Source organism: Oncorhynchus clarkii, chromosome 26 (assembly GCF_045791955.1).
Source record: "Oncorhynchus clarkii lewisi isolate Uvic-CL-2024 chromosome 26, UVic_Ocla_1.0, whole genome shotgun sequence".
Classification (NCBI taxonomy): Eukaryota; Metazoa; Chordata; class Actinopteri; order Salmoniformes; family Salmonidae; genus Oncorhynchus; species Oncorhynchus clarkii.
This window is the reverse complement of record NC_092172.1, coordinates 32,029,640-32,042,655: the sequence shown is the minus strand read 5'-3', so window position 1 is coordinate 32,042,655 and position 13,016 is coordinate 32,029,640. Positions and strand designations below refer to the sequence as shown.

At 45.1% G+C, this 13,016-nt stretch overlaps 1 protein-coding gene and 1 long non-coding RNA gene across 2 annotated transcripts in view; both read left to right on the top strand.

Moving 5' to 3' along the window:
* The window catches only part of LOC139384600 (aggrecan core protein-like), a 37,956-nt gene extending 28,335 nt beyond the window's left edge, over positions 1-9,621 (top strand). The window contains exons 12-19 of the mRNA XM_071129424.1: positions 929-1,027; positions 1,188-3,332; positions 3,585-3,698; positions 5,054-5,167; positions 8,200-8,358; positions 8,570-8,652; positions 9,285-9,429; positions 9,602-9,621. Of these exons, the coding sequence (XP_070985525.1) occupies positions 929-1,027; positions 1,188-3,332; positions 3,585-3,698; positions 5,054-5,167; positions 8,200-8,358; positions 8,570-8,652; positions 9,285-9,429; positions 9,602-9,621 (2,879 nt within the window). The remainder of the gene's footprint in view (positions 1-928; positions 1,028-1,187; positions 3,333-3,584; positions 3,699-5,053; positions 5,168-8,199; positions 8,359-8,569; positions 8,653-9,284; positions 9,430-9,601) is intronic.
* Positions 9,622-9,720: 99 nt separating this feature from the next.
* Positions 9,721-11,922, top strand: LOC139385281 (uncharacterized). The gene is made up of 2 exons (XR_011628927.1): positions 9,721-9,872; positions 10,183-11,922. It is a non-coding gene; the product is annotated as an uncharacterized lncRNA (long non-coding RNA).
* The last annotated feature ends 1,094 nt before the right edge of the window (positions 11,923-13,016 follow it).

Below are 13,016 nucleotides of genomic sequence, written 5' to 3'. Positions count from 1 at the left end.
TGGAATGGTTCAAAAATAAACATATCCAGGTGTTAGAATGGCCAAGTCAAAGTCCAGACCTGAATCCAATCGAGAATCTGTGGAAAGAACTGAAAACTGCTGTTCACAAATGCTCTCCATCCAACCTCACTGAGCTCGAGCTGTTTTGCAAGGAGGAATGGGAAACAATGTCAGTCTCTCGATGTGCAAAACTGATAGAGACATACCCCGAGCGACTTACAGCTGTAATCACAGCAAAAGGTGGTGCTACAAAGTATTAACTTAAGGGGGCTGAATAATTTTGCACGCCCAATTTTTCAGTTTTTGATATGTTAAAAAAGTTTGAAATATCCAATAAATGTCGTTCCACTTCATGATTGTGTCCCACTTGTTGTTGATTCTTCACAAAAAAATACAGTTTTATATCTTTATGTTTGAAGCCTGAAATGTGGCAAAAGGTTGCAAAGTTCAAGGGGGCCGAATACTTTCGCAAGGCACTGTAAGTCATGTTGTTTCCACTTTATTTCAACATCAAAAAAATATTCAGGCTAAAACGCAATCAAAACTGTACGTTGGTCTTGGATAGACACAGGAATGTAATAGAATAATGTGTCATCTCTCAATCACCCACCCACCCACTCACTCACTCACCCAGTCACCCACTCACCCACCTACTCACCCACCCACCCACTCACCCACTCTCTCACTCACTCACTCACTCACCCACCAACCCACTCACCCACTCTCTCACTCAGTCCTTCACTCATTATATCACTCACTCACCCTCTCACTCCGTCTTCACTCGCTCGCATTATCATTCACTCTCACTCAGTTGTTCGCTTGCATGGTCACTCACTCACCTTCTCTCACCCACCCACCCACTCACTCAGTCACTCACTCACTCAGTCACTCACTCACTCACTCACTAAGATCTTTTTGTTTCCTGTAGTGGACATCTTGTTTGTCGCCAATGAAACTGGATTGAACATCACAGAGATAGAAGAGGCTTTGGTTAACCTCACATCCATCACTGATTTGCTGAGGCCTGGTAAGAGCCATAGTCACTTCACTTGCCTTTAATAAGCATTTTATGGAATTCTACACTATAAATATACACTGTATATACATTACTGAAATATGTAAATCACTTTTCTTTCTTTCTCTCTCGCTCTCTGTGTCTCTCTCTGACTCTCACTCTCTCTCCACAGTCCTGCCTTCCATCACTCCTCCCATCTCTGTGGAGTCCTCAGGTTCTGGTTCCGGGGCCTCTGGGGCGAGTGGATCCTCCGGAGATCTCTCTGGTGATCACTCCGGTGAACTGCCTCATTCCGGGGATCTGTCCGGGTCAGGTGATCTTTCAGGCAGCGGAAGCGCAGAGATTCCCAGCGGATCATCTGGTCTGAGTAGTGGAGATGCGTTCGGCTCGGGGCTGAGTGGAGACGGATCGGGAATAACGGTCACTTCAGGGAGGGGCAGTGTTTTATCCGATTTGGGCTCTGGGGGTCCTCAGGAGGCTGGAGAGGGAATAACGGTCACCTTCTCTTCAGGGAGTGGCAGCGTTTTATCCGGTTTGGGCTCTGGGGGTCCTCAGGAGGCTGGAGAGGGAATAACGGTCACCTTCTCTTCAGGGAGTGGCAGCGTTTTATCCGGTTTGGGCTCTGGGGGTCCTCAGGAGGCTGGAGAGGGAATAACGGTCACCTTCTCTTCAGGGAGTGGCAGCGTTTTATCCGGTTTGGGCTCTGGGGGTCCTCAGGAGGCTGGAGAGGGAATCACTGGGATCCTCACCTTCCCCACGGAAATGGGATTGGGAATGTTCAGTGGCAGTGGGTTCCTGTCGGGATCGGGAAGTGGCTCCGGTGTCAGTTCTGAGGAGAGCGGCTCTTCGTCTGACAGCTCCAGCAGCTCTGGGGAAAGTGGGGAGTTGTCTGGAATGTCGTCCGGCTCCAGCTCTAGTTCCAGTGAGGAGTATTCCGGATTTCCCTCAGGATTCTTTCCCTCAGGAGGCTCCGGTAGTCATTCGGGAGAGGAGTCAGGAAGCGGAGACACTCAGGTCCTGCTGATCGATGGTAAACTGGTGGAGGGTTCCACCTCTCACACACACAAAGAGAAGGAGCTGGGTGGAGGGGGCCTGGAATTCAGCGGCTCCGGATCTGGCAGCAGTGGCTCAGGGTTCTTCCCGAGTGTGACCTTCTTGGGGTCAGGGTTTACCGACCTCACAGGGTCAGCCTCAGGGGAACAGGAGGCCTCGGGGTCTCTCCACTTCGGCTCCAGAAGTGGTGATATCAGCGGTTCGGACTCGGGCAGCAGCGGCTCAGGGTTCTTCCCGGGTGTGACCTTCTTGGGGTCAGGGTTTACTGACCTTACGGGGTCAGCCTCAGGGGAACAGGAGGCCTCGGGGTCTCTCCACTACGGCTCCAGAAGTGGTGATAACAGCGGTTCGGACTCGGGCAGCAGTGGCTCAGGGTCCTTCCCGGGTGTGACCTTCTTGGGGTCAGGGTTTACCGACCTCACGGGGTCAGCCTCAGGAGAACAGGAGGCCTCGGGGTCTCTCCACTACAGCTCCGGAAGTGGTGATATCAGCGGTTCGGCCTCGGGCAGCAGCGGCTCAGGGTTCTTCCCGGGTGTGACCTTCTTGGGGTCAGGGTTTACTGACCTTACGGGGTCAGCCTCAGGGGAACAGGAGGCCTCGGGGTCTCTCAACTACGGCTCCAGAAGTGGTGATAACAGCGGTTCGGACTCGGGCAGCAGTGGCTCAGGGTCCTTCCCGGGTGTGACCTTCTTGGGGTCAGGGTTTACTGACCTCACAGGGTCAGCCTCAGGGGAACAGGAGGCCTCGGGGTCTCTCCACTACGGATACGGAGCGGGAAGAGGTGGATACGCATCAGGGTTCGGAACGTCGGGCTTCCCATCCGGGGACATGTCTGGAATCTCCAGATCCTCCACCAGCGATGAGGAGGACAGCGCTGTCACCTTCCTGACTAATGACTTCATGACAGAGGTTTCCAAGGCGACCACGGTTTCCATGGAGCTGGGGGCTGGGCCAGTGCAGTTCAGCGGGCAGGGAAGTGGGTCCCACACATGGAGCGGTGCTGACCACCCAACCAGCGGTGTCTCATCTGGGGCACACTCTGGAGATCTGCTCCCTGTGGTGCTGTCCTCTCCGCCCAGCAACAGGGAGCTTATGGAGGGCACAGAAGGGCCAGAGGAGGCCATGGCTAGCAGGGCTGAGCTGGGGGAGACCACCAGCGAGTTTTACGTGACCTTTGCCCCCGACCTTGCTCCTGCCGGATTGGCTGCCCCAGCCATCTCCCTGCAGACCCCTGCCGTCATGGAGGAGCCATCCTCAGAGGAGGGTGAGTCAGCACACTTTCAGTCGACTCCATGTTCATTGCTATGGACAGTTAAAATAATGTTTGTTTGGCTGTTACGTTGTAGAGCCAACAGACTTATTTAAATGATTTAAAGTGGCATGGTGTTTTTATTGAACAGGCCAATCAGAAAGGTCACCCTATTCCCTATATAGTGCACTAAATAGGGAGTATGGTGCCATTTTGGTGCTAAGGTACACACTGTATTATATTCATCCTAATTGTATTCATGCTTAGGTATCCCTAACCCATGTGACCCTAACCCGTGTGGTGCTGGGTCATGCTCAGTGGAGGATGGTGTTGGGTTGTGCAAGTGTCCGCCCGGGAAAGTGGGAGAAGGGTGCCAGTATGGTGAGTCCTGATGCAGGGGTATCATTATCTCTCATAAGACGTCGTCGTTCCTTCGTTCCTAGCAAGGTCTTCGTTCCTAACTCTCTGCACATCTCTCTTTCTGATCCATTCTGACGCCCTCAGAAGTGTTGTAAATGTTTTACTGGAAAGTAACACACCTTAGTAAAGAAAGTTTCTAACAATGCTTTTCTCATCTCTCTACTGTATGCCTGGACATCGGTCCCTCTGGTTTGATTAGGGTTGCGAAATTCCAGGAATGGTTTTTCTGAAATCCTGTTTGGAGGATTCCCAGAATCAGAAGGGAATAAGCAGGAAAACCAGAATCCTCCGACCAGGATTTCTGGGAAACCAGGGAATTTATTGAAAGTTCCTGGAATTTTGCAACCCTCTGTCCCGATGCTACTATCTGATACTGTACATATTCAGACATTTAGCAATATTCTGTAGGCTGTATTTGTTATATTTTTAGATGTGATTCACTAACACTAACAATGCATTTTGTTCCCACTTTTTCCTGTCTTGATGCACTGTATATTTTGTGTTGTAGTGTGATGTTTTCTCCTGTTTTGCCTGCACCTGGTTTTGGGTCTCTCATTCGTGTTTGTCAGACAGTCTTTGGCGTGTATGTGTGTATCGTGTCCTTGTCTCGAGGTCTCAGGATCTCTCCACCATACTTCTTGATCATGATTCACTCCATCCTGTGTTGTTTTTGTCCTGCTGTTGCCTAGGCTACAGTAAGCCTACACAACTGGCAAAACCGGTTGAAAGGACGTCATAATGATGCCATTTCAGACAGATTTGTCTGCTGGTTCTATTCTCTTTCCTACTGCATGCCTGCTAACCCCTGGTACACCTACCAACATCCTGGTGCATACTGGGTACATGCTGGGTACATACTTGGAACTTCTGCCTATATGAATCTGAACACAAAGCTGCCCAAAGAATTAGAATTACTCTCATCTAGTCATTCTATTTCTATGAGTCTGCCACCCAACAAGTAGCTGATCCAGACTTAACCTTACTTCAGATCTTAATACATTTATATGATCAAGTATCTTTCTTCTAAAGTGTATGAATCAGAAGTTCAACATTTATGAAAAAAGTAGTCAAATATTGTGGTCTAAAGAAAGGTTAACATGTACAGGAGTGAACATCATTGAGATGATTATTCATCTTCCTTTCAATGATGACCTGACACAGTAAGGCTGGAGTCTGAATCACCATGTTGCAGCATCTCAGACTGTTCCGATTCCATGACTTCCAAGATGTTGTTACCCAGCATCCCCCTGCCAAAGCAACTGCCCCTTCACCCCCTGAGGCACCAGTCTCACCCCGCCCCCCCCCCTTTTTTGCAGAGGTTGATGTGTGCCATTCCAACCCTTGTGCCAATGGAGCCACCTGTGTGGAAAATGCAGACTCTTACAAATGCTTATGCCTGCCCAGCTACGGAGGGGACCGCTGCGAGATTGGTACGAGGTCGGCTTCAGCTAATGTTTACTAACCAACAACAACCTCTCAAAAACAACAGGAGTGATAAGGATGCAAAGGAAACTGTTATCGTTGGCAGCTTGCATCATAGCAGGGCTGCGTTCAGGAGGACAAATGGCCGAAAACGTTTTTAAATGGAAAACCCCAAGTAGGGTTATCATCAGCCAAGTTTGGGTATACTTCCTATATTTCAAAAACGTTTTCTCCTGTTTTGTGCATGCTGAACGTGACCCAGGTGTGGCAATGAATTCTTCTGTCTGCTCCAGAATAAGTTGATTGTAGGCACAGATCTAGGATCAGCTTTCCTTTTGCCAAAACCTTACCATTAGGGGTAAAAACGCAAAACTGACATTAGATCCTTGTGAGCAAACATTTTAGCGGCCCCCTTCTTGACAGAGGAGATCATTAAAAAAAAATCTGCAATTAATTTCCTGCAATTCTACACATTTTGCTATGGGGTGTAAAGAAAATGTTGTAGTTTTAAAGCAAGTTTGCTGAAATTCTGCGCCTTTTGCCATGGGGCGGAGAGACTAATTAGCAGTTTTACAGCAACTTTCCTGCAATTGTACACATTTTGCCATAGGGTAGAGAGAAATGTTTGCAGTTTTTAATATGATATTTCAGTGAGAGTGACTAACAAAATCAATGGGGGAGCCTCGGTCTGTTATTCAACTATGATTACTACAAGTTTAGATAGCTGGCTGGATTAATTGACCAATAAAATGGTTTGTCTGACACGGGCTAATTTAGTAACTGTCAGTGAATGACATAACAAGAGAAACAGCCACATGCAGAAATACACCTTGTGTATTCTTTTATTTTTTATTTTATTATTTTATTTCTCCCCAATTTCGTGGTATCCAATTGGTAATTACAGTCTTGTCTCATCGCTGCAACTCACGTACGGACTCGGGAGAGGCGAAGGTCGAGAGCCATGCGTCCTCCGAAACACAACCCAACCAAGCCGCACTGCTTCTCTGCACATCCAACCCGGAAGCCAGCCGCACCAATGTGTCGGAGGAAACATCATACACCTGGCGACCCAGTCAGCGTGCACTGCGCCCAGCCCACCACAGGAGTCGCTAGTGCGCCTGCCAGCCAAGCCCTCCCTAGCCTCGACGACACTGGGCCAATTGTGCAATGCCCCATGGGCCTCCCGGTCACGACAGAGCCTGGGGTCGAACCCAGAATCTCTGGTGGCACAGCTAGCACTGCAATGCAGTGCCTTAGACCAGTGCACCTTGTGTATTCTAAGTGTCAACAGTAAGTTAAGATCCGCGGGTGTAAAGGGGTATAGGGGCTTCCTTAGTCTAGGGGCAATGTCATCATACTTCTCCCTGTCAGGACTGTGCTTATATATGGTGGGTGCATTTTCTCAGCCAGGTCTACACACAAAACAAGAGGTTCTGAATAATGCCAAATAAGGGTTATTTGGCTTGCAACCATAGTGGATCCCTTTTTGGTGCTATATATAACCTTTTTTTGAAGGTTCTATAAAAAACCATGCTCATAAGGTTCTAAATGGAACCTTTATGGTGCTATAAAAAACATTTTCCCAAGGTTCTATAAAGGATCTATATTGCACCAATAAAGGGTTCCGCTATGGTTAAACCGCCTTTTTGGGGCCAGATAGAACCCCATTTTTATGGTTCTTTATAGGACCTTGATGGAGAATAGTTCTCTAAAGAACCTTTGTTAGTCTAAAAGGTTCTTTGTAGATCCTTTTGAAGAACCATACATGTTGTTTTATTATATTGTTGAAATTCCTTCTGCGTTATTATTGTTCTAGCTGACACGTTGAGGTAGGTGTGCTAGCTCTGGGAGTCACTAAGGAGAGAATTGACAACCACTGATTTAGTACGTAGTTAAATGTTCTCAATTGACACAAGGTCATTGTCTTTTACAAGACACTGTCACTGGCCATAGTCATATTTAACATGTAATAGCATAACACAACAGATTAGATCAACTGGAATGACACTCACTCACATTTGTACAAAAAGCTATGCGCAAGCCACGCCCCAAAATATTCTAATGAATACATTTTAATTTTCACAAAACTGCAAAGAACCAGTGAAGGGCTCAAATGGTTCTTTGAGTCATTATGGTTCCACATAGAACCATCATCCTTCCCAAAGAACCCTTGAGGAACCTTCTTTTCTTAGTGTGTAGTTCTGTTGCTGCTCCTAGCAAGCAGGTGTACAGAAGTAGCTGAAGTAGCCATTTTGTGAAATTGTTTTAGTCATGTAGGTGTGGTGAAGGAATGAATGAAGCCTTGAACGTTACAGTGAAGGGGAAAAGGGTATTCACCATGTTCTGTAAACAAGTATACCGAGTACATTTCCCTACAGCAACTCTCATTAACTGTTGGGAGAGACTCACTACAGAAACTCTCATTAACTGTTGGGAGAGACTCACTACAGAAACTCTCATTAACTGTTGGGAGAGACTCACTACAGAAACTCTCATTAACTGTTGGGAGTGACTCACTACAGAAACTCTCATTAACTGTTGGGAGATACTCACTAGGCTGACTTGTTAAATGATTTGTTGTATATTTAAAGTATCACAACCAATTATTATTTAGTTAAAGACTACCCAAGAGACCCCGTGTGCTAATTTTCCAGGTGTTTTTTGTTTGTGCTTTAATTTTTAAAACAAAAATGCATTATAGAAAGAACCATTTTCTGCACGTCACCAAACCCCGTAGTTGTGGGTTAAATGGATGCTTGATGGTTGTTTCACCCATTCCAAAAAATGTCATATCCCTCAAATAGTGTTGCCAATCTTCTCAAGCAGTGAATCAAGTTGATAGTTAATAGGTCCTGGTAAATGCAGTATTTTCACCGATGTGCAGTAATATGTATCACACCATAGGTTGGACTGAAGGAAATCAATGATTATAGTTGGACTAATAATGGAGCATAGAAAAATGGCCTGGAAAAATAAACCGGGCTTCTCCGGGGTCTGGTAGCCTCTGTCTCATTATCGCCCCCTGCTGTTGACGACACAGACGAGCAGGATTGTGAGGAGGGGTGGACTAAGTTTCAGGGCAACTGTTACCTGCACTTCCCCGAGAGAGAGACCTGGCTGGAAGCCGAGCAGCGCTGCCGAGACCTCAGCGCTCACCTGGTCAGCATCATCACCCCAGAGGAACAGCACTTTGTCAACTGTGAGTAAAGGCCTGTGTGTGTGTGTGTGTGTGTGTGTGTGTGTGTGTGTGTGTGTGTGTGTGTGTGTGTGTGTGTGTGTGTGTGTGTGTGTGTGTGTGTGTGTGTGTGTGAGAGAGAGAGAGAGACAGACAGAGAGAGAGAGAGAGAGACAGAGAGAGAGAGAGAGAGAGAGAGAGAGAGAATATCCCTTCACTCTTTCCCCCCCTCCAGCCAACGGCCAGGACTACCAGTGGATTGGACTCAATGACAAGACAGTGGAGAATGACTTCCGCTGGATAGACGGCACACCACTGGTGAGTCAGGCAGACAGACACAGCACAGAGAAAGTGGGTTAGCACAGAACTTAGTCCCCACTCAGAGTGCTCTCCCCCAGTGGTTCCCAACATTTCCTTTCCCGGGACCACCAGATCACCGAATGTTGCCTACCACATTCAAACACTGTTCATACTGTACCTGTACATTAATACACTGTTCATACTGTACCTGTAGATTCATACACTGTTCATACTGTACCTGTACATTCATACACTGTTCATACTGTACCTGTACATTCATACACTGTTCATACTGTACCTGTACATTCATACACTGTTCATACTGTACCTGTACATTAATACACTCTTCATACTGTAGTCTACTGCATTCATACACTGTTCATACTGTACCTGTACATTAATACTCTGTTCATACTGTACCTGTACATTAATACTCTGTTCATACTGTAGCTGTACATTAATAAACTGTTCATACTGTACCTGTAGATTCATACACTGTTCATACTGTATCTGTAGATTCTGATCTGCATGCTATAGACTACTTACTTACTCTCCTGATTTCTGGGTTTTCTACATTGAAAACAAGAAACCAACAGAAACATAAATGATCTTTGTAACTTCCTACCAATGTTGCTCTCCACTCCCCTCAGCAATTTGAGAACTGGCGGCCGAACCAGCCGGATAACTACTTTAACTCTGGAGAAGACTGTGTGGTGATGATCTGGCATGAGAACGGCCAATGGAACGACGTTCCCTGCAACTACCACCTTCCCTTCACCTGCAAGACTGGCCCAGGTACGTATGGGTCAGGGGTTAGGGTTCAATAATTGTGTTCTAGAGTCTGGATGGGCACTGGTAAATGTTTTCTTAAAAACTCTAATTTTACTGTACCTTCGCCATCATTATGTGTGGTTATCTTATACCTGTGTTTGTGTTACAACTCATTCATGTTTTATAAACTCGTTAGGCAGGTACCCTTCAAAATAAATTGCTACCAATAAATATCATCAGTTGTAATTTGTTGATTGATTGATTTACTGATCATTGTTCCCCAGTCTACTGTGGGGCACCGCCAGAGGTGGAGAATGCCAAGATGTTCGGCAGCAGGCGGGAGCAGTATACTGTGGGGTCCATCATCCGCTACCAGTGTAACCCAGGCCTCCTACAGCGCCACCTGCCTGTGGTGCGCTGCATGGCAGACGGACAGTGGGAGAAGCCACAGGTGGAATGCCTGGGCGGTGAGTAGTGCACACTCTTTTACTCTTTCAACACTCTATAAACATACCTGTAGGTTAGTCCCACATTGACACACTTCCAATTCTCGTTAAGAACTCTGCTATTGAAATGATCGTTAGAAAGGTGGAAATCGAGGTTCCTTGTAGGTTGACGATTTTTCAGTGAAGCTTTGCATTATTGTAATTTTGTCTGATGCTATGAAATTACTTTTGAATCATTGAAGGTAATGTATGAATCATTGAAGGTAATGTATGAATCATTGGAGGTAATGTATGAATCTATAAAGGTAATGTTTGTTTCTCTTGCCAACAGCAGTGCCCTCCCCCAGTAACAGAATACAGCGCAGATCGATCAGAAGGCGAGGAGAATCAACCAGCAGCAAACGTCACTAAGCAGGGAAGATTAAGGGAGATCTCTTGAAGATAATTATTTTATAAGAACATTTACAGAACACAGAAGCCATTTTCTAACTTACTAAAGAGGTTTGAATGTTTGAAGTACCCACCTTGTACATAAGACCAAATCAACTTAGAGCAGTAACATTGTCTTTTCAGTTTGTCACTCTCTGACTATTTTTAAAAAAAGTATAAATTAAGCCATTATGTAATTGTATGTTTTTGTCATTCTTGTCCCAAAATAATGACATGTGTTCATTATATATAAGAGTTGTTTATTGTTTGGAGTTTTATTATTATTATTAATATAATTTTTGGTTTTGGTGGATTGTGATGCCGTTGATAAGGCGTGAGTTGTTGCTAAAATACTTTGTCCATGTCGCCAACTAGACTGGATTATGGAGACACGGTGTAGGGTGAAGTTTCCGCTAGACACTGATCTTGGGTCAGTTTTACTTTTCCTCCACTAATGGTTAAGATTAGGGTTGGTGGAGAGGAAGCTGATCCTAACTCTGTACCTAGGGGAAACTTCACCCCGGAGCATGTACTCATAGACGGTGCATCAATCAGACTCTCTAGTCTGTTCTAGATCTTTGCCAAACCAGACAGTGTGTGTTAGACTGTACCACCCAGAGGTAAACACCCAATCTGGACCAGCTGGTATTTAGTGGGGGTTTGGTACGTTGCTATGAGCCAAGCAGAGGCTTGGTGAAATTCACCCATGAGGAGATACTAGACAGTCAGAAGTATGTTTGTATTCTGGAGGTGCCTACGTAATATACACTCACTATGGGAGATGCATATAGGTCTAATAATCCATGAAGGACTGTGAATTTGATAGAAAAAGTCTATTGAGTTACTTTTGAGCGCTGTTAGCCTAGCAATGTTAGCCTAGCAATGTTAGCCTAGCAATGTTAGCATAGCAATGTTAGCCTAGCAATGTTAGCCTAGCAATGTTAGCCTAGCAATGTTAGCCTAGCAATGTACGGTTGTAGCAATGATAAGCAAGATGAAGTAAAGGGGATGAGATCTTGTGCATGTATCCACCAAACAAGCATTCATGAGTCACCAAATTCTCACCTATCTTTAAAATACCAGATGCTAAAGGGGAAAACAATATTTATAATTGTCAGATGTCTTCATACATCAAAAGTGGTGTTGTGTCAAAGTTGAAATGTATTACATTTTGAGTTTGAATCCCAATATTACACTTTATATACAATACAGAAAACTGAAATATAACAAAACCGTTTGACATAGAAAAAACACATTTGTTCAAAATAATGCTTATTAATTATGAAATTATGAAAAATATGAATAACATTCCACCCATGAGGCCACTAGGTCATTTGACTGCAGGAAAGGGCTATGGGAGGGGATAATAAGGGAGATATTATTTATTTAATCTCTAAGTCATAAAGAGAAAGCTAGCGAAGCCGACACAGCAGGCTACTGTGTCCGTCTGTATTTCAAACCTACATCAGTTGTTTAGAGCAGAAGGGAGACAGAGTGCCTGATGTGAATAATACACAGCAATGCTAGAATCTCTGCCTGCCACACTGGGGAGGCAACATCATGCAATCTACTGAGGTTGCCCTAAAATAAGAGTGAAAGAGGACTCAACTTCTCAAATAAAAGAGAGAGGACTCAACTTCTCTCTCAGGTTCAGTAGTGACACGGAAGAATAAAAAAACAACAGGCTTGGGGTCAATTACATTTAAATTTCAGTCAGTTAATTCATTTAATTAATTTAAATTCACTGTATTTATTTCCTGAGGGGATTGGAATTGAATCGGAATCGACCCCTTGGTTTGTCAACAATGTTGTTGGCCTAAACAGGACCAAACGGATGAATGTCATTGGTCAGTTTGACACTTTCGTCGTCTCACACAAGGCTGTGCAGTGCATAGCAACTCCATGGGACCAGTTTTATTAACAACTGCAGTAGCTATCAGATCAAATGTTTCTCTTCATTGTCTGTTTTGTTTCACAGAAAAACCTCAGCGGACACATTTATTTAAACTCCAGATCCATCGCCATTTTAATCGCTTGTAGTCCTTCAGTTTTGTATTGTATGCATAACCTGCTGTTATATCTGATGAAGATATAGATGCTTCATTCCTTGTTTATGTTTACAGGAGGCTGTGCCTCCTCCTTCAACACACCGTCATATGTCTTGCTGGCCAAAAGCTTCACCTGCAATCATAAACCATATACCAATCAAAGAGATGACGGAGAGGTTCCACAAAGAACAGGCTTAAAGCAATTCTATACCTGGAACTTCCGATGACAGAAGAGTGTCATTTAAAGTTACACACACCATTATGTTTTACTGTACCCCTACAGGGCTGAAAGTATTAAGAGCTTTTAGAAGATAATAACACAATGCCAGGTCTAGTGTATAGAATCAAAAGGACATAAATGCCTCCTAGCATTGCTGAGGGATGATTGTCTCCAAAGCAGCTGAAGCAACTTGACAAAGGGGTGTAGAGCAGTGTTTAGCAACCTTTTACTACCAGTGATTGGCTAACTATGACCCCCTTGACAACTAACCACCTGAGGCACCTGTCAGCAACATCCCTGGGAAAGGTGCCGGTCCACGGACCAGAGGTTGAGAAACACTGGTGTAGAGCACTCCTGCAACTCCCCCGACCCTGCCATCTGTTTAGGGTTGTGTACTGTAGGCACAAAACAGGAGCAAAATGTTCTGAAATGGAGCACGGGATCAGTTACCTGAACACTTCTCCTGTT